The 22,074-nt window shown below is 38.0% G+C and overlaps 1 protein-coding gene and 1 long non-coding RNA gene across 2 annotated transcripts; one reads left to right on the top strand and one right to left on the bottom strand.

Annotated features, from left to right (window-relative positions):
• The first annotated feature begins 1,174 nt into the window (after positions 1 to 1,174).
• On the top strand, positions 1,175 to 21,772 carry LOC102217708 (protein-glutamine gamma-glutamyltransferase E-like). Its single transcript, XM_014473143.2, is given in 16 exon segments — positions 1,175 to 1,807; positions 2,282 to 2,452; positions 2,648 to 2,902; positions 3,112 to 3,190; positions 3,192 to 3,225; positions 3,458 to 3,586; positions 4,496 to 4,676; positions 5,223 to 5,358; positions 5,785 to 5,894; positions 6,272 to 6,387; positions 7,387 to 7,513; positions 8,262 to 8,431; positions 19,009 to 19,183; positions 19,802 to 19,962; positions 20,276 to 20,409; positions 20,504 to 21,772. Coding segments are annotated over 16 exon segments (2,457 nt in total). The 5' UTR covers positions 1,175 to 1,476; the 3' UTR covers positions 20,652 to 21,772.
• LOC111605923 lies at positions 7,113 to 14,316 on the bottom strand. Its single transcript, XR_002751905.1, has 3 exons — positions 13,846 to 14,316; positions 7,340 to 7,496; positions 7,113 to 7,262 (listed from the first exon to the last, which is right to left on the bottom strand). It is a non-coding gene; the product is annotated as an uncharacterized LOC111605923 (long non-coding RNA).
• Positions 21,773 to 22,074: the final 302 nt, after the last annotated feature.

Below are 22,074 nucleotides of genomic sequence, written 5' to 3'. Positions count from 1 at the left end.
ATGACTTCATTACTGCAGCAGCGGAAACGAAATCTAAGAAAAACTCTGATTTTACCATGATTTTGGTAGTGTACTGCAGTGGTTCTCAAACTTTTTTCAGTGATGTACCCCCTTCAAAATATATTTTTAGTCAAGTACCCCCTGACACGGGCAAAACATTTTTGGAATAAAACAGAGGTACAGTGCTGTAAATACCCTGTAAATACTGAATATAAAATTCAGTGCATGAACACACATTTATATTTTATCGAACTTTTTACAAAATAATTTTTCCCAAGACTTATTATGAGGAGCCTACTGATTTTTTAAAGATATTTTGAAAAGCTTCACGTACCCCCTGCAGTATCTCCACGTACCCCCAGGGGTACGCGTACCCCCATTTGAGAACCACTGGTGTACTGCATCTTTCGTCTTTATATATGAAGTTGGTTCTGATGAATTCAAAAACAAAACAAAAAAAAGAGCTATGTTTGTTCTAGAGACACAGATCAAATAATTAACTTCCGATATGTTGCCACACTTTGTGCTGGTTGTGTTGTAACTCGGGTTTTTAGCCCTGGAGCTTCCACCCAGGCTGAGATCATTTCACTGGAGCCCATAAAACCACTGATGACATTCTGACCCAGACACTGATAACCATCAGTGGAAACAAAACATTTGTTATCTCTATAGATTCCTTTACAGAAGACACGCAAATGTCACAACCAAGAACTACAGTTAAAACGTCTTTCACATCATATTATGTCGTTTTTTGATGTTTCTTCTAACAGCATACAGTCTTGTTTTCCATTGAATCCAACAAATATCATGTGCAGTTGATCCAATCGCTCCATTTTGATCCAAAACATTTATAAACTTATCAGTTCAACATAAACTGCAAAGAATTTTTGACCAATAAAAGGTTTTCTACCATAGTGGTCCCTAAAACTGCTTTTTTCTTTTTATCTGTTCCTGAGAGGAGATCTGTCACGTTCCTTAAATCAAGATGAAGTTTAAAAAACTATAGAAGTATATATTTTTTATTATTAAATTACAGTCTTAGATAAATGTGAACCCTTATTTAAAATGTTTTATATAAATTGCTCTTTTGTCACATTTAAAAAAATCGGAAAAATATTATTGAATATTTTTAAAAATTGCTGAAACAATAATTACCTTTAAGCTTAAAAAAAAATTTCACATTTGAAAACTATATAGTACAATTACAAAATTTATGTTGAAAGTGTTTTGCAACTTTGAGTCACACCCTTACAGAAAACTTCATCACTTGTAAAATCTGTTACTCATGAAAGAATGCACTTTCTTTGGAATTAAAAATGTTGTTCCCAGCATAGATTCCTCCCATTCGGGAAATATTGGGTGTGACGACAGCCTAGAAAAGCAGCCAGTGGAGAGTCGGCTCCCAGTTCAGCTCCAGACTGAAAGCTTTCAACCGTTTCATCGTCTCAAGTGGAAAAGCTGAGCAGGGAGACAACGATGTTCTACTGCAACGACTTCAGCAGCTCAGACGGCTTCAGAGACACCAACGGCTTCCGCTGGTCCAATGGGTTCAGCACCATTAATGAGTCCAGAACCATTAATGGGGGCAGCACCATTAATGGGTCCAGAACCATTAATGGGTCCAGAACCATTAATGGGTCCAGAACCATTAATGGGTCCCGAACCATTAATGGGTCCAGAACCATTAATGGGGGCAGCACCATTAATGGGTCCAGAACCATTAATGGGTGCAGCGCCATTAATGGGTGCAGCGTCATTAATGGGTGCAGCTTGCCCAAAAACCGGTTCACAAATCATCGATATTCAGGTACAGTATAAAACACATCAATGTTTATAGAAATTAGGCTGTTATTATTGCATTCAGTTAAGTGAAAAGCTTTAATAAGTTTTAGACTGAGGCTCAAACTCTGATTTTATTAGCTATCAATCAAACTATCAGTGAAACTGGCATATTCTGCCCATTTAAAATTTTTTAAATTAATAAATGCAGTAAAAAGATGCAAATAAACAAGTAATGGAATTCCTTTTTTATGTAAGAAAATAAACATTTTATTGCCTAAAAGGCAATAACAACATTCCTTGAGGGAACTGTATCTGTCTGTAATCTGCAAAATATGCAATTCTATTATTCCTGTGAAGGAAATTGTTTTCTTGCAGCACCAGGTTGAAAATACATTTCTAATGAAATACTTTCATAAAGGTTTACATCAGATTTTAACACTTGATAATCCTTTTTAATCAGTGAAATTACATTTTTTTTTACATTTCCATTTTCCTTCAGCTTTTCAGGAAGCGGACCTCCACTGTGAGACCAACAACAAGGCCCACCACACCAGCTCCATCTCAGTGAACCAGCTGATTGTGAGGAGAGGCCAGCCGTTCAGCATAACCCTTCAAATGACAAAACCTTTCAACCCTGACGTTGATCAACTCACCATGAAAGTTGTGACTGGTTTGTTTTTTTATTGTTTATTTGAAATGTTTTTTTTGTTTGTTTGTTTTGTTTTTTACCAATTCTCTGTTTAAAATAAATAATTTATTTGACTGTTAAGTTGTCAAAGGTGTTGCTCACCTTAACAATAGAAAAGAAAATATTCTCACATATTAGCGTTAATAAGTACAACGTTAATAGTTTTTTATTTTGCAGGGAAACATCCATCTCAGGAGCAAGGAACAATGTCATCCTTTGGTTTTCCAGACAAAGTGAAACGTTCTTCATGTGCTAAAGCAGTCTGGAGAGCAGAGCTTCAGAAAAACAGACTTCCTGAAACAGGAGCGCTGGCTCTAACGATAACGCCGCCCGCTGACGCTCCGGTAGGGGAGTACAAACTTTCTGCAGGACTTAAAGCTGAAGAAAATGAGTTAGCACAACTCTTTGTGCTCTTCAACCCTTGGTGTTCTGGTAGGACATTTTCTGTTTATTAATCAAAAAATGCCAAAGTGATTGCTAATTTTCTTTTGTGTTGTTTCCTATCAAAATGGTGGACAATTTTTACGTATTTTAATCATTGATAAGACACTGACTGTGCATAGCAACCACACAGGACCCCACTTAAACAAAATCCTTCATGTTTATGGAAGCTTGATCTATATAATTTTCTCTTTGTGTAGATGACTGGGTGTTTCTGCCTAACGAGGCAGAGAGACAAGAATACGTTATGAACCAACATGGAATAATCTACACAGGTTCAATACATTAATGGACTTTCCTGGGACTTTGGACAGGTAGAAGACACCGAAAATAGAAACATGAGGAATACTTGATGCACTATTACTTTGAAAAAACACTAAAACTGTTTGTTTTCTCTTAAAAAAAGAAAAGTGTGTGTCCTAGAATAAATTTTATATTAGTTTAATACACTCAAGAATTTGAATTGGTGCAAATATTTTCATTTTTACTTTTAATTCTGAAAGATGGATAAGATGCTGTTTATGAATATTTTTTCTTTTCTTTCAGTTTGAAGAGGACATGGTGAAGATATGCCTGAAGTTACTCGACCTCAGCAGGAAACACAAGCGGGACCCGGCTGACGACGTTTCTGCTCGCTGTAACCCCATCTATGTCAGCCGTGTCATTACCAATATGGTAGGAACTGCTTTATATATTCCATATTAAATTTAGTGTAAATTAAGAACACATTCACTTTTGTTTATAGATAGATTTTAGCCACAATATATTGGTGAATGTGGGATTACTGTCAGGCTTCATATGATTTATTTACATTCCTTTTGTTATCAGAACTCCAGAACTATATAATGTGATTTTGTTAGACGCACATTTTATTCTTTGTTTGGAATTTTCTTTTAAATAAAATTAATATGTGGTTATTGTTTTACATATCTTCATGCACTATCTAAATCCAAACAGTTGCACATGTTTTATAGTAGACATATTAGCAAATATAATCAGCTAATCATAACTGTTTTCATCATGAGTGATTTATATTCTGGGGAAATAACAGAATATAATTTAATATCACTGCATTATAAGTTCTAACACCAGAATTTTACAAAAATGGCCCTGGGTGACAACACATACTGTGTTTCTTGAATGCACTTTCAACTTGATTATATGTTGATTATTTCTTGCAAAAATATGGACAAAAACAATAACTTAACATCTCATACAACTTAGTGTAATCTGATGCTACAAGTTAAAAAAGTGGTGAAAAAGTCACGACCCCCGGTGTGTTTTTAATCTTTTAAATTAATGGGAAGGTCTAAAAGTTACCAAAGTGATCTAAACAATTTCAAATATAAAATTTAATTACAGATTTTGGTTCTAAGAAAAAGTAAATCGACAGAACTCAACATAATGGCCACATTTAATGTAGTGTTTGTTTATGATAAAAAAATTAAAATAAAATCTATGTTTTGCCATTTAGAATATTAAAATAACTAAAAACGTCTAAACTAATTAAGGTGGAAACACATAAATGAGCTCCGCCTTCTCAAAATATTAACTTTGCTCTTTATTTTTTATTTTTCCCTTCAGGTTAACAAAGAAGAAATCAACGATGGCGTTCTGCGGGGAAACTGGTCAGGCGATTTTAAATATGGCTTCCCACCAACCCACTGGAGCGGCAGCTACGCCATCCTGAAGCAGTGGTACGCCTCCTTCTGCAAAGCTGTGAACTACGGGCAGTGCTGGGTGTTCGCCGGCGTCATGTGTTCAGGTGAGGTCATCCAGATCTTCCTTTAAAACGTTGAACACTCAGTGTTTTTATTGTTCAAACAGAAAAGTAGTAGTAAGCTAATTACTTTGTTCTTGGGTATGTATGCACATGTTTTCACTTGTTCTACTGGTTTCCTTTGTGTTTTTAAAAACCTGTTTGAAATAAAAAAGAAATAAAAATCTGGTTTTAAAGTTATGTGTTCAAGAGACAGCAGGGAGGTGATGTTGGTGGACGATGTTTCTCATTTCCCAGCATCATGATGAGCAAAAACAGACATTTTAACAAATGTATGGCTATTATGAGTTATTTTTTATTTTATGTTTTCAAGAGAAACATATTTGGCCTTTTCTTTCTTCCTTCTGCCTTTACCACATGATATGTTAAATATCAAGCAAACAGATGAATGTTTAATTTGTCAGGTAACAGATTTTATTTTAGGTTTACAAAGATGATGATGTTAAAGTGCTAAAATAAGCTGTAAGGAGAACTATTACTCTAAAGAGTTTATATGATAATTAACCCAAATTGTGCTTTATTTGGTTCCAGTGATGCGCCTGTTGGGAATCCCCTGCCGTGTTGTGACTAACTTCGAGTCCGCTCACGACTCCGATGCAAACTTGACCATCGACACCTACTACGGAGAATCTGGTGTCAGACCGAAACCGTCCAATGACAGCGTCTGGTAAAATACACTAATTTCTCCTTCTGAGATGCACATTATCCTTAGATTTAATCTTCAAAGCACAGGAAGCAAAAGACACTGTGTGATTAACTGTCAGAAATATTAATTTCACAGTTTCAGTTTTGCTGACTTGTACAATGACAATAGATTCATTCTTTCACTCATTGCACCATCAGAAATATTATTTTCTGCAGTAAAATGTAAAACAGCTTAAAATTATTCATTTGCAACAGTTATTGTATTGATAAAACCAACCAAGAGCCATATTTAGTGTATTCATCAACGTTTGTGTCTAGTCACGCATGTCTGCCTTGTATTTTTGAGGAATCTAAAGAACGATGTTATTTAACAGGAGTTGGAGAGAAGATGGCGGTGTTTCAAACCAGCAGGACACTAATGCATTTCGCTGTTGGGTTTAATTCAAAGGAACTTCCACGTGTGGGTAGAGGGGTGGATGAGACGACCGGATCTGGCAGAGGATGGCCGATATGACGGCTGGCAGGTTCTGGATGGAACGCCGCAGGAAAAGAGTGAAGGTACCGAACCGTGGTTTTTAAACCTGGAGTTGTATTTCCAGAATTTATTCGATTTTTATTTATCTCAATCTATCTCTATTCAAAGTAAAGCTTAAAGTAAAAGTGCTGTTAAAATTGATAAAAATCAGACGCAGAAGGAAAAATAAAGAAAAACAAATAAAAAGTAACATTTCACCACTCATGACTATTCTGGAAATGTCAAATATTGTCACCACACTGTTAGAAAAATATGAAATATTTGAGCAACAGAGTTTAGGATTTTACTACACAGTGTGTTTTTTATTCTTTATTTTTCCAGTGCCTCTGATGGTCATAACACCCGGTGGTCACAGAATGTGGTGTAACACCGGGATGTAAAACTGTCATTTGTCTTGCAGGTGTGTTTTGCTGTGGTCCGGCTCCAGTAGCGGCCATCTTGAACGGGGACGTTGACCTGAGATATGATGTGCCATTTGTCTTCGCTGAGGTCAACGCTGACCGTGTTACCTGGCTGGTCAGTAGGCAGAGCATTTACATGATCAGACCCACATTTAGGGATAAAAATTAAAAAGAAAAGGAGAAGCATGTATTTACGTAACTGGATTGAATTTATAGACATGATGCATTGCTTAAATCTGAAAATTGTGCACAAGGCTTGAGGGCAAAAAGACTGCAACATTAAGAAACCTGGAGATGTAAGTATTATTAATTTAGTGCGATGCGGCGCAGCAAAGGGAAAAATAATGACAACAAACTGTTGAACTGCTCGTATTCTTCTATTTTCTTGCTCTTTGTGTCAGTTTTGCTACTCGCTCGTTGCTTGTTGCCACAGCAACTGGCTGAGAACAACACTACAAATGTATCAGGATTCAACACCAAAAAAAACAAACGAACACTCAGACATTTTCAACACAACAAACAGTCCGTACAGATTTATATTTTCCGGCTTGATTTTAATTTTTGGAATAAGTGATTTCTGTGGTAGATTAGCTAATCTGTCACTTTAGCTAATTTAAACACCTGCTCAGCTGATGATGTGTCAGAGTTGGTGTGTATCACCTTTTACTTTTTCAACCGAAACACCAAATTTCACAGCACATCTACATGTTACGGTTGTCAAAGTCAAGCTAGCATAGCTGACCTACTTCCCTCTCAATCCCACTTTTTTAAGTAAAACTTTTTCCTGACCTTATCTAGTTGTCATATTGTTGACAATTAGTAGTAAAGCACAGCATCCTTTTTTGTTTTATATATCACTCCTACATTTAGAATTTACTGGGTTATGTTGACAACTTGACAGCAAAAAAAACATTTCTTGCCCTCCAGCAGGGAGCAGGGGGTCAGGATCTTGATGTCACTTTGCAATGTGTCTGTACAGTAGTCTTCATCCTGTCATGAAACTTTACTGTTACATTTCTACAAGACACATTTACAGAAACACATTTATCTGACATCAAACTGCTGACCTTCAAGAAGACTTGTGTTTTACAGGGATGTTTTCCTGTGATTCCAGATCAAAAGAGATGGATCCAAGGTGCAGATGAAGTCTGACACCAGGAGTGTTGGACAGCACATCTCCACGAAGGCTGTTGGCTCCAACCAGCGGATGGACATCACGAGTGCCTACAAACACACAGAAGGTGAACAGACAGACACACCAGGCACAATCCTTTCACTGCATTACTGTGGAGCTTTTTATTCGCCATGTTGTTTTAGTTCACCAACAGCTACATTTAAGCGTTTGCGCAGGACCCCCACACCACCAGGGGGCCTCCAAGAGCACCAAGCTAGCATGATAACAAAATATATGTAAATATTTAAAATGCCATTGAATGATACAAACTAAATGCTGTTACACTTGGAGAAACAGGGCAAAAACTACCTCTCAGAATGCACTTCCTCCTTTTTGTGAATCAATTTGTTCAACATGTTATTTTACATTTTTCCAGCACCAATAAACTCTCATTATTTCTCTGGATTTTACTTTAAAGTTCCACATATTTGAGTTCTAGTTGTTTTTCATTTTAAGTGCATTTATTAGAGGTTTTTATTACTTAGTCTGTGATCAAAATTTTTGTCAAGCTTAATACAAGTTGTGAAAAGTATTATTTCTGCCAAGGATCCTCTTACTCACAAACATACTTTTTGAGCAGCCATTTTGAAAAATGGTGTGGTAGTGTAGAAGTATACATATAGATATATATATAGCAGCATCATAATTTTGATTCATAAGTACAAAAACTCAGAACAAAGTACTAATTATACTGCAGTTTCAACTGTGCAGACGTGAGTAAATATACTTTATTCAAAGACGATGAACTAGAATACTTTCTTTTGTTGGTAAATGTTAAATGATATGACTCCATTGTGTTTGCTCTCTGATTACAGGATCGGTGCGGGAAAGGGACATTTTCAAATACGCCCTGAACAAACTGGACAGTGATTCAAGAATTGCAGTGTGTCCAATGGCTGTCAAACCTGAACCACTGGTCATAAACGACACCACAAACACAGAGAATGGCCACCCAACTCCGCAGCTGGTTGTTAAATTTAAAGAGGTATGTCATTAGCCTCTGTTAGCATGTTTACTGTTCAGTGTTTTAGTTCCAGTTTCAATTAAATCTGACTTTGCTTCATGATGCAGTTACAGCAATGTACATTAATAAAATTACCATATATTTTACAAAGATGTAAAGAAAAGTCTAAACATATTATTTTATATTCCACAATATACTACAGAAAGTTTATTTTTTGTCCAATGTGGTCAGGTGACTCCCACAGAAGGTTATGGAGCTAAATTGGGGCCATAAAATTTGTTCAAAAGAAAAATAAATTGAAACTGGAAAATAAAAAATCTTAAATTTGAAAAGTATTTTTGAACATATTTTTCACTTTCACAGGTTTTTTCTTCAGTTTTAAACTTTTTTTTTTAGGTTCAAATATTTTTTTCTTTTGAACAAACTTTATGGCCCTAATTTAGTTCCATAGTGTCACTTAAGGTTGTTTTCACCAGCAACATCTGATAGGAATCATCTGGTATAAAATGTGGATCAAAACTAAAATAAATGGGGAAAACATCAGAAAACAATGAAATGGACAAATTGTGATGTCTGGGTAACAAATGGGATGAATTTACGAACTGACTGTATTTTTCTGAGAGTAAAACCCAGAACTAGAAAATTCCTGAAGAAATTTAACCGGGGCCTGCCAAAGTGTGCCTGTCGGTTTGGACCCAGTGTTCGGATGCTAAAAATTAGCATCAATGCTAAGATTAGCTACTGCGCAAGACAGTGACCTGACCTGAGAGAAAAAGATAATGCAAGGTAATATTATTGCATCACCTATGGCGGTGCACTAGTGGAGGGCAGTGAAATGCTAATGTTTGTGCTAATGTTAATGTACTGCCTTGCTATGAAAGGCAGCGCACTAACCTAAGAGAGAAAGATAATACAGGCTAAAATTATTGCACCGCCTACGGCCGTGCACTAACCAGAGGGGAGTATTAAGGCTTTTATTTTGAAATTTTAAGTATACTTCATTTTAAATGTCCAAACTAATCCCATGAGTAACAGTGATTGGGTTAAATCGTTTCTATAATGCCCAAAAGAGCAATTACCTGATGTAAAAACTGTCAAGGCTTTTATTTTGAAATGTTTAATAAGCTTCATTTTAAATGGCCACACTAATCCCATGTGTAACAATGGTTGGGTAAAATCAATTATAAAATGCCCAAAACACAAGTAGTTCTAAAGGCCAGCACAGTCCTCCTCTGTAGTAACTGACAGTTCTGCCATGTTGTAGTCCTAACCTTGAGTCATTGTAGTTCTAAAGAGCAGCTCAGCTGTCGCGTGATGAAGCAGACAGGAAGAGACAGAATTCCAGTAGTTTGAAGTAGTTTGTTTTTCTGAAAGATCTGAGATCTTTCTCAGATCTTTCAGAGAAAGATCTTAGTAACTGATCAAAGCCTGAAAATAAAATATTCAGGCTTTTATTTTGAAATGTTCAGTAAGCTTCATTTTAAATGTCCAAACTAATCCCATGAGTAACAGCGATTGGGTGAAATCAGTTATATAATGCCCGAAAGAGCAATTACCTGATGTAAAAACTGTCAAGGCTTTTATTTTGACATTTTTATTAAGATTAATTTAAAATGGCCACACTAATCCCATGTGTAACAATGGTTGGGTAAAATCAGCTATAAAATGCCCAAAACACAAGTAGTTCTAAAGGCCAGCTCAGTCCTCCTCTGTAGTAACTGACAGTTCTGCCATGTCGTAGTTCTAACCTGCATGTTCTGCCATAGTTAGAACTACAGTGATGCGTTTTTGTAGTCCTAATCAGCTGCTCTGTCCTGTTCTTTGTTCTGTTGCTATGGTAATGAAGCTTGTCTGTCAGACACTCAGGGCTGACAGAATTCCATTTCTTTGAGCCAGCCAGTTTGACTGAAAAAAGCAGTCCTAACAACTCCTTCCCGTTCGGGAACCGTGATACGTACTTGAAAACCGTTTGAAGCATCTGAAAGGGCTATTTGTCGTCTCCAATAGTACCACGATTCATATTCTCTACCTCACTCACAGTAATAACAGCGATGAGAGAAAGATGGTGTGTGCTGAGCTCAGAAATTTTTCAGAAATGCATTGAAGTCAATCTGTGACTATCCTCAGAGGGATATTGAGGCTTTTATCTTGAAATTTTCAGTAAGCTTCATATAGAATTGTTGTTTAGGTTAAATGAGTTATTTACTGGCAAAACAGCCAGTAGTTCTAAATGGCAGCTCAGCCCTCTGTTTTAATTCAGTGTTAGTTAGAACTAGAGATATGGCGTTTTTGTAGTCCTATCTATTAGCATTAGGTTAAAGGCTAAAGCTAATAGATAGGCACTATCTGCGCAAGCCAGTGCCTTAACCTGAAATAACAAGATAATGCAGGCTAATATTAGGCCCCAATAAAGAGAAGTTTTATTAGGTGTGGAACAATAGGTGCTTGCCATGCAAGACATTCTTGTTTTAACCTTCTTGTTTTCAAGAAGGTTAGGGATACAAATTTTCTAACCTTGAAATGTTGAAGATTTTAGAAATTTGGAATGAAGATGATGTCATGGAAAAGAGAACTTCCAACTACAAACACTTGTTTGGATTCTTGTTGGAAAGAAAGAAAATGGTTAAAATACTAGTGGAAACCATTTAAAAAAAAAAAAAAAAGTACTTAACAGTTGATTTCTTTTTACATAAAATCATGGTAAGTCTGGCTATTTTTAGACCAGGGGTCACCAACCTTTTAGAGACTGGGAGCTACTTCACAGGTTCAGAGTAACACGAAGGGCTACTTGTTTGATACAGACATAAATTTTCTTTACAACAAAAATTCATTTAAGTAAATATAATTACATGCTGCCTGATCATATTAATGTTAGGGACTATGCACAATAGTCATCAGTAAGGACAGCTATGGTTAATTGCTATATTGTGGTCAGACGTTCTTAGTTCAGAGTTTTAAGTTGGTGAGGTGGGGAACGCCGAAGCCTAAATCTTATAGGTCAGTTTTCTTTTTCTGTGAGTTAAAAATGATGACTGGAGTTTGAACCACTCATCATTTGAACCTCAGGTTCTGCCTGAGCTTTTTACAGTGCGCGGTTCTGGCGGGTTGTCGGTTTATTAGCTTTTTTGTGATTTTGCGAACTGAACAGCTGACGGGTCACCTGCGGGCTGACACAAGCAGATGTCGAAAAAAAATGTCTGACAGATTGGAAGGTACAAAACTATCACTGCACCCGACCTGCAGGAGCACAACCACCTCTCCAACGCGCAAACATCGGCACAAAACTAAACCACTAAAGCAGCGCACCCTTTTATTTTTTTTTTATTTTTTTTTTACACAAACGATGCTAAATAATAAAGACATTGAAGCGAAGCAGTGAGATCCACGGAAAGAGGAGGATTGGCGAAATCTTATAACTACGGGAGGTTCAAACTCCACTCATCATTTTTAGCTCACAGAAAAAGCAAACTGACCAATAAGATTTAGGCTTTGGGTGCCCTTTGACCCCCACAGACTCACACTGATGCGCGCTACATACAAGATGTTTTGGCACAAAAGAACTTTTTCTTCTCCATAATTTTGTTATTAGTAAACAAGGTTGGATAATAGAAATACAATAACTTTTCTTTTTTTAATTTAAAGGAAAATCTCTCAGTGCGTCCAGCTGTACAGCTGCTGCTGCAACAATCCAAACTCTCAGTCACTTGTGGGCAATTTAGAATCACACAGAAAAGCTCCAAAAGGGAATCAAACTCAAAAAACTCTGAACTAAGAACTTCTGATCACATAATAGCAATTAACCATAGCTGCCATGGTAAATTATTACTGATAACTACTGTCAGTAGTCCCTAACATTAACATGATCAGGCAGCATGTAATCATATATATATATATAAAGACAATTTATGTCTGTATCAGACAAGTAGCCCTTCGTGTTACTCTGGACCCGTGAAGTAGCTCCCAGTCTCTAAAAGATTGGTGACCCCTGATCTAAGGAATCTGGGTGAATGAGAAAGACAACGGTATACTTTAAACTTCTACTTTAATAATTCTGTCTTTTCCACTTTTCCTTCTCTAATGTCTCCTCCCACTTAGTTAATTAAGAAAACAGAGAAATAAATATATGGTAAACTGCTCTAATATTCCCTAAGTAAACATGCTCTGATCTGCATCCAGAAGAGCTTAGAAAGTTCTCAATTAACTATTGTTCTATTGTCTTTTCTGCAAAGAAAATATCATAAAGCAGTGGTGTCCAAAGTCGGTCCTGGAGGGCCGGCATCCTGCACGTTTTAGTTCTCTCCCTGGTGGTACCAACAACCTTTAGGTCTTCTAACGAGCCATCATTTGAGGCAGGTGCGTTAAACCAGGGAGAGAACTAAAATATGCAGGCTGCCGGCCCTCCAGGACCGACTTTGGACACCCCTGTCATAAAGCATAACTTATTTTAAATACTTCATGTGAATAGCTGCACATTTAATATGCATGTCTTAAAAGTCTTAACTGTGACATTTGTAAAGCATTTCTTGAGGAAACAATGATAGTTCCCCTCTCTGCTGTCGCTATCCCCAAACATCCTGGTACCAGCAACCCCCCAAGCTCCCCTCTCTGCTGGCGCTATCCCCAAACATCCTGGTACCAGCAACCCCCCAAGCTCCCCTCTCTGCTGTCGCTATCCCCAAACATCCTGGTACCAGCAACCCCCCAAGCTCCCCTCTCTGCTGTCGCTATCCCCAAACATCCTGGTACCAGCAACCCCCCAAGCTCCCCTCTCTGCTGTCGCTATCCCCAAACATCCTGGTACCAGCAACCCCCCAAGCTCCCCTCTCTGCTGGCGCTATCCCCAAACATCCTGGTACCAGCAACCCCCCAAGCTCCCCTCTCTGCTGGCGCTATCCCCAAACATCCTGGTACCAGCAACCCCCCAAGCTCCCCTCTCTGCTGGCGCTATCCCCAAACATCCTGGTACCAGCAACCCCCCAAGCTCCCCTCTCTGCTGGCGCTATCCTCAAACATCCTGGTACCAGCTACCCCCCAAGTTCTCCTCTCTGCTGTCGCTAACCCCACAGCGTTATGGTACCAGCTGTCGTTACGCAATAGTCAGCCCCGCCCTCAACCTCACAACATCCAAGGAGTGACTACTGACCAGCTCTCCGTCCAACGGGTCCAAAAAATCTCTAAGCCTTCGAGTATTACCCTGAAGCAAGTCTAGTAGAGATGATCTATCTAAGCTGGTGTCGAAGGAGACTCAACTAGCCTTTAACTACCTACAGTCCAAGAGTTATGGCCTTTTCCAGTTAAGAAGCAATCAGCTGAGTAGCCTTCACACCTGCACAACCTCAATAACCACTCCTATTAACGGTAGCGCCCCCTCTAAGTACAACGTGCGCTTGTTACAGACTAGTCAAAATCCTCTTTGAAATAGAAGCAAAGCAGACCTGGCTGTTGTCCTTCGAACATGTCAGATCTTCATCACTCAGTCACCTTTGTCTTTTCTCCAAGTCTGTTGCTGCAACTTTGAGATCCTAGGGTTGAGGCAGAGTAAGGCAGCCAAATCAGGAACCAGGGCTGAGGGTCAAGGGGTCTTGTCCCTTCTGGCGGTGCGAAGTCTCAACTTCCCCATGGCTCCAGGGTGCCAGACCTCTCTTCTTGGTCCCCTTGGCCTTATATACCCTTTCAACCCATGCCTCTATAAGGCGTACGTGACCTCTTGAGCATGCAACTACCTCATCGGAAAGTCCCAGCCATTCCCACATATACCCTGCTTCCCTCCCTTACTTTCCTCGTGACCATCTTAGTTTCAGATCCTTAATTGGGACACAGCTCTGGGGCAAGTCCAGACATGTTCGGACTTGCCTTTTTCCCTTGCCTCTGTATCTAACACATTGTTTGATTATTACTTCAATTACAGTTTTATATATGGTGTATGATCATCACAAGTAAATTCAAAATATCTTGTCCCATAATCATCAAAAAATCAAAATGCAAGATTCACTTGCTCAGGCCTTCATGATCTGTTGTCTGCATTAGTCTGGAATGATCCCACCTCCTCATACCAGTTTTCACAACACAGTGACCCCCCAATACTTACGTCCAGTTACCTGAAATTTTTTTCAGTTATTAAAAAATCCAGGGTGGCACCCAGTACCTCAGCGTTCCCGAATTATATATGTCAACAAAAATACGCCCAACTCTCCGGAATATATTCGGTTTTGGTGTTTCTTCCTCCTGTGTTTGATCAATTTGTGGCTCAATCTTGGTTTTTTCCACCCTGGATTCCATTCTGTCTATCTTGATTTTTAAAGCCACGATCTGCTTATTCAATTCCTCGTTCTCCCTAGTAAGGCACAGCAGTTTTTCTGACTTTTCTTTTAAAGATTTTTCCGCGTCATTTTTTGCCATGGCCCGCTTCCGTTCTAGTTTAATTGTTAATTGTTGCATGTTGCAATAATCATTTTGCATTCTTTCAATTGTTGTTCTCGCTTCCTCCAATTCCAAATTAACTTTAATCATTTGTTTTTTATAATACCCATTCGAACTTATGAGTTTGCAATTCTCTACATGCCAATTTGTTGAGTCATCGGTCCTGTTCAGTCTCTCTAGTTTCCTCTTCAGACTCTCCACTGTTTTCTGAAGCTGCTCATTTTCACTGTTCAGCTTCATCTGGTTCTTCTGGAGAATCTCTAACTTTTGTAACGTGAAATCTTTCTCCGCCATTGTTTCTTTCTCGTTCGAACCTTAAACTGCAAATGAATTTTTCTGTGGAATCTGGGAATACAAAGACAGTCACCAGTGATGTCACAAACAGGATGTGTGACATCACAGTTCAACATCATAGCCACAAGAAGTCTGTTGGGTGTGGGGGGGAAGGGGGGATGTTTTTAAAAAAAAAAAAACTTTATTAACACTGTATAAGACAGAGAGAAACATTTGTTCTGCCTCAAGAAAAAACAAATACAGATAAACATGTTCAAGAAAAAGAAAAAGCTAAGGGGCTTCGGTTCCCAACTGTACATTCAAAGCAATACAGATTTCAATTGTTTTAATATCTATTTTTTGTCTTTGATGGTCGGGATATAAAACTTAACTTCATGGTAAAATGCAGCAAGGCATGGCTTCCCCTACCTGGAACAGTGAATATGATATTTAGCTAGTGACAATAAAGGATTTATCAGAAACTCTGAATTGTTGAGCTTCTAGTGAGGCCAAGTAAGAATCTTCCCATAACAGCATAAATTGTGCTTCTATGTTGTTGTGGATAAAGTCACATGTATTGCTAACTAAGGCTAGGCGCCTGACTACAAATATGGTAATAGGCAGTCAGAAAGGTTCGGCTGAGGAGCCGAGTGTGAATAAAACACCAAGAGACAGGTAGTAAGTTTAAGTTATTGTATTCAAGCTTACAGTTTTGCATAAATTTATGGACCAGTTCGGCAAACATCAAAGAAGCTCATAAACCGACGACCCACCAGAACCGCACACGGTAAAAAGCTCCGCCAGGATCCAAACAACTGCTCTCTTAGAACTACGGGAGGTTCAAACTCCTGTCATTCATTTTTATGTCGTGTCTCCCAGTCCTCCCTCATCGCCCCCTGGTGGTCCCAGTGCTCCCTTGTCCCTTCGCAAGTCAGTCACTGCTCTCCTTATGCATTGCTATGGGCAGGCCCCAATTATCTTGAGACATTTTATTTAAATTGAATGGAAACAAAAATCAAAGAAGGCAAAACATATATATGTATCACCACATGCTTTTTGAGGAATTAGGAAGCTACAGCAGAAAAAAGCTTCTGATCCCAGCAAACAAAGAGGGCTGAGACTTCAGAGAGGACCAGCAGCAAGTTTTATACCTATACCAACTTATACCAAGTTGTATTACCTATGCTGAAACGTTTTCTAAAAAAAACACACAGATGCAGACTATTCAGGCAAAAACTTCTTCTGTTTGACAGTTTTTTTCCCATAGTGTTTCACAGTTGTTGCTTTAAGTTTTATCGTGACTCTGCTTCCTGTCTTCTACATAATAAGTAGATAAATACATGAATAAGTAAATTAATAAAATTTGCATCATTCACTAAGAGAGCAATAATGTTAACGTACAATGTTTTTTGTGAGCCATATGAGCCAAGAGCTGCCTGCTTTTTCCTATCTTTTACTCATGTTGGTTTATCTGACGCCCCATTAAAGGTAGATTCAAATGTGAAGTTAAAAGTTTTCTGAAACATCAACTTCCATCAAATCTATATGTAGGCTATTTCTCATTTGCAATACATCCTGTTACATACTTTGCACGTGCCTTAGAATGAATGATGTACAATTGACAGTGTGATACCATCATTTTTTTTTTCTTATGACATACTTAATCGTTGCTTGACCAATTAAATTTGAGCCAGCTGGCATTACAAACTAACTTAATTGTAATACAACTGGGATTGAATTGGAATGTATATAACCTGTCTTTACAGCTAGATTGATTTGAAAAAATTGTTTCTATATGAAATAGAAATGTTTGTTTTGATATGTCTTGTTGTAAACCAGCTCTGTATAAATAAACTCAGTAATTTGACTACGAAACCTTGCCGTTTTAGGAAAGCAGACTGATGCAAATATGGTTTATCCAAAACTTGAGGTCATCCATCATCGACGGCCTGCTTGTGTGCATCCATGTAGGCAAAATCACACTCGCAGCTCTTTAACCAACTGTGTCATGTACATGCGTGATTTAGAGACAGATTTTAAACAGAGGCACTCAGGATCATTAAACTCAGTGGATGCTGCGTTTTGCCTTTAGCACATCCCATGACAACACAATTCTGTCAACTCCTGTGCATAACCTTTTTTGTTGCTGTAGTAATTGCCGATTAAGAATCTGTTAGAAAAACAAGAATAAGTCAAGTGTGGAGGTTGAAACTGAGAGACACCGTAAGAGGATGGCAAAGGAAAGAAAAGAAAATGAGTAAGCTCCGAAATAAAACAATCTTGTATCTGAAAAGTAAGACAGAGAAAACTGGGCAAATAAGACAATAAAACTACAGATAGTCAGAATCAACTATTGCTGATGACAGGCTATTGTAATCAATCTATTAGAGAAAAAGCAATCATATAAGCATTCATGGCTAGATTTAATAGAATTTGTTAAAGAGCTCCAACAAGAACACGAGCATTCACCTGCTTTCACATCAATATTTAAATATCAAAGTACATCAAGTCTATCATCAAGTGTCAAAGAGTTTTAAAGAAAGCGTAAACTTCCAAACAGTCACATCGTGGCTCAAACAAAAACAGCCAAAGCGGTTCGCTTCAGCCTTCCTGTGATTTTTGATCTCAGAGGGGTTCAACTCCTGAAGAGCCTGACGTCCTGTCACCATGGCCACCCTGAGTGTTATGCATGAAGCCCACTTTAATTTGAATCTCCATGCACAGAAAACTTTCTGCTGCCTTTGTTGGTTTTCAGGAAGAGGCACAATCCCTTGGTGAAACTAAAAACAAACATTTATTCATCCATTATAATTATAAGGCTATTAAGTCGTTGTAATGTCAATTGATTATTGAAAGAAATTCACAATAGAGGGACCAGTCTCTCTATAAGAAAAATTTAAAACTGAACACATAAACACCCATTAATGATAAGAAGCAACAGGAGGAATGACTGCTTAGAAAGACACAGACCGATCGGATGTGTATCCGATTCAAAGGTGATCTAACGTCCTGGTGGGATTCATCCAACCTGAATGTCATTGATACTCGACAAACGTCACTATTCTGCGTCCTGATACGTGTAAGCAGGAAGAAAAGCAACAACCATGGCGTACTGTAAGCCCAGATCTGAAATTTTAGTCAAATACAAGGGAGACAGCCTCAGAGAGCCTCAGAAAATCCTGTCGCATGACTATGCTCTGAAGCACCGTGACAGAAAACCGTACGGTCTAGATAAATTTCGAAAACATTTTACCGGAGCAGGCATGCATATCAATGTCAGGACCGATTTTGATACCAATCGTGCGATATTTGTGGGCGTGATGGCGATTTCAAAATTATTTTGGGGTAAAAAATTCTCTTCATTTCTCACTCTAGCAGAGGGGCAATCAGTCTGAGGCGCACTCTAATTTTAGGAAAAATGAGAAACTTTGGGTCGCTTAGAGACAAATTGTGGACAAACCGTAACTGGTATCGACGAGCCGTCTTCACTTTCGAAGAGATCACAGACGTATCTACAAAATGAAATTTGAATGGCATTTCTACGTGAATTCGTGACGACACAGAAAATCCTCAAAAATAGGGTATTTTTAGGATTTTTCCCATTGACTTATAATGGGTTTTTTTCGTAGTTTTTTGCGAATTATGTCGCCATGTTAACCCCAAATCCCACCAGAAGTAATAGCTCCAATGGCGTGAATTTTCGGCACGTTTTGATACCTCATTTGTAGGTGTGCACGCAGCGGTATGAGCCGCATTAACGGTTACGGAAGAAAAATAAAGATTAAAGAGACCCTTGTTGGGTGTAGAGTAATAGGTTCCTGCCATTGCTTTGCATGGCAGGCCCCAAATAAACAATAAACAAATGTTCTTGATCTGAATTCTTACTTTGAATTTAACCAATGCAGGAGTCCGCGCCAGTGAAGGGTCAGGATGTGAAGATAGATCTGGTGCTGAGAAGTGAAGGCAGCGCTGCCAGGACGCTGTCTGTCAACATCAACGTCCAGGCCATGACGTACACCGGCCAACCCAAAGGAAACATCCAGAATGAGGTCGTCCAGAAACAACTACTTCCTGGAAAAGGTGATTTAGTCCCCTGTGATTAAGCTCTAATAGAAATTGGTCAGATAATAAGTCCGGCTCGTTCGGGGAGGATTGAATACAAAGTCTGATTCTGATGTGGGCTAAAAAATGTACGGCTACAAACCTCAGTCTGGGTTCGGTTGAAAAGAACTACGTTGTGATTCAAGTTCTAGCAGACCGGAAACCGCTTCAGAAGCAGGAAGTGGGCTACAGCGCAGGGCATTCTGGGTAAATACATCCAAAACAAATGTGCTAGCCTAGCGCTAGCAGGAGAAATGGCTTCTGGTGTTTTACGAAAAATGAAAGAGAAACCCTAGAGTCGCTGAAGTCAGACGCTACTCCGTTTTTGTTTTCATATTGTACTCAGGTTTTTGTGTTGCTTCCTTCGGTTGTTCTTGGTGTAGCGCCCCCACAGGTGAGGAAGGGAATAAGTTTTTAATTAGTTTGGATTGTTGGACGCAGCGCAGTGTGGAATCAAACCGCAACAGCTGAAAATGTAACAAATGTTGCAATTTTGGTCTCTAATCGAACCAAGTTTACGTAACTATCAGGTGTGAAAACACCCTGAAGTCTGTGGAAATCTTTAAATTAGATTTTTTATTGTTTTGTGTCCTTCAGACCTGACCTTCCCCATTCAGATCCCGTACCTGTCCTACAGTAAATACATGGTGGACTGCCAGACCATGAACATTTCAGCCATGATCACTGACCTCCAGAGCGATGAGATCTACCTGGCATCGGACCGTATTGTGCTGAAAGACCCTCCCATCTCCATCACTGTGAGATTCTGTTGCTTTTTAAACTCTAGCTACAAATAGAGGGTAATTTGAGTAATATTTTGTAAAAAAAAAAAGTACCTTCAGGAATACTTTTGCTGCTTTGCACTTCTTACTTTTACTTGAGTCATTTTAGTATGAAGTATTTCTATGCTTACTTGAGTAAAATTTTTGGATTTTCTGCCCACTGAATGAAAATCAAACGTTTTAACCCAGAATTAACACACGGCTGCCTAAAATTTTTAAAACCTTTTAACTCATTTATTTTATTTACTTCCTTCTATTGTATAAAAACGTTTTCTGTTTTTGGTTTCAGGTGTCTGAAGAAGCCAGAGTGAATCAGATATTGAGTATCTTAGTGACTTTCATAAATCCAATCAGCGAGACGCTGACAGGTTGCACTCTGACTCTCTCTGGAACTGGACTTATTGATTGGGAGCAAACATTCAAGTATGTGTGTTCTTGTTTACCTGCAGGACAGGTGTTCAAAAGAGGACAAGCTTTAAGGAGAAACCTGACTCTTGTGTTTTTGTGTCCCCTACAGGCTTGAAGATCTGATGCCAAACAAGACAATGTGTGTCAAATTAAGCATCGTTCCCTACAAGAGCGGGGAGAGGACTCTACTGGCTGACTTTGACTGCGCCGCTTTCAGAGACATCAAGACCAGCTGCATCATTAATGTCAGACCTTAAACTACAGAAAGAAAAATGTTTTTGAAGTAGAGAGATCTTTGAAATTGGAGAATTTTGTTTGAATAAATTGTTGTTTTAGGTTTTTTCTTTATTTTTAAATTTAAAACTTGGATTTCTAAGGGGAACAATGAAAAACTTGTAGTAATCCGACACTCAGGTGCTGGGAATTTAATTTTAATCATGACTTTCTGCTATATTATTGTTTTAAACTTATAACAGTCATAAGAAAACAGGTCCTGCTTTGACTTTTGTTTTTCTCCAGACCAATTTATTCCTAAGCCAGTCGATATTTTTCATGACTTAAGGCTTAAAGTTTGCACAAATCTGGCTTTTTTTTTACTGTTATAGTTTAGTCTTACTTTAAAACTCAACTTTAATGTGTGTTAATCACACCACGCCTCTTAACCTTTTCACTTGGAATTGCTTCATCTGTTCACACATTTTCACCCCTGCTTGGTTTGGTTCAGTTTATTTTTGGGTCTTGAGTTTGTAAAGTTTGATTTGATCAAATACGACTTCAGACCTCAGAATTTGCTTTGGGAATAAAACTGTTGATCGTAAAACTGTTTCTGCAACTTTTAAAATCAATTACAAAACCTCAAAGGTGTTTTTAGTTAACTCCACACCTTTACTGATTGCTGGTAGAAGTTAAAAACCATTTAAATTTTTCCCTCAATGTGTAATTAATCTGTCTTATATGTGGGTTTCACTTTTTAAAATAAATAACAAAGTATTGAGCGTTTGTAATCCAAAGATAAGTTTAAAGGAATCATATGTCTCTGGAAACAGAGCAACAAAACTAAAAACTTGTGTCAGAAACAAATATTTCATGATTTGATTCTAATGTGAAAGTTGGAAACTTGTGGTTTTAGACCTTGGAATATGATTTTTAATTCTTCTCTTCCCCTTCTTTTAAAAACATGGATTATAAAAGTATTTTTAAAAAATATCAAGAATCCTTAAACTTGCCATTATTTTACCCCATATTGATAATTAGTCTGTAGATAAAGTTTATGGATTTTTGGGGTTTTTTCAGCATGTTTCTTAATTTTTTAAATCTTAATAAATATTAACAATAAGAAAATAAATCTCATTTTCTGTACAGTTATTACCTCAGTGGGCAGACGTCAGATTTCTTCAGATAAAAACAATTCTGTCAACAGTTTTTTCAGCAAAGAGATTGATCGAGTTGTGAACACTGAAAATAGTTATTATTTTCTCTCTTTTTTTACTTTCTCTTATGTTTACTCATAAGAGTAAAATAAAAAGTCATAAAACAGAAATCTGTAAATCTGTACATGTTGGTTTTCAGTGAAGATCAAAACAGGGACAACTCCCATCAGCTCAAAAAATAAAAAAATGTTCTGACTCAAAGGGGGAGTAATCCTTAAGACAGACGTCAGTGTCGTCTTGCGTGGCGTGA

This window comes from Xiphophorus maculatus, chromosome 20 (assembly GCF_002775205.1).
Source record: "Xiphophorus maculatus strain JP 163 A chromosome 20, X_maculatus-5.0-male, whole genome shotgun sequence".
Classification (NCBI taxonomy): domain Eukaryota; kingdom Metazoa; phylum Chordata; class Actinopteri; order Cyprinodontiformes; family Poeciliidae; genus Xiphophorus; species Xiphophorus maculatus.
Note: the sequence above shows the minus strand (reverse complement) of the source record. Positions and strands in the feature narration are given on the sequence as shown.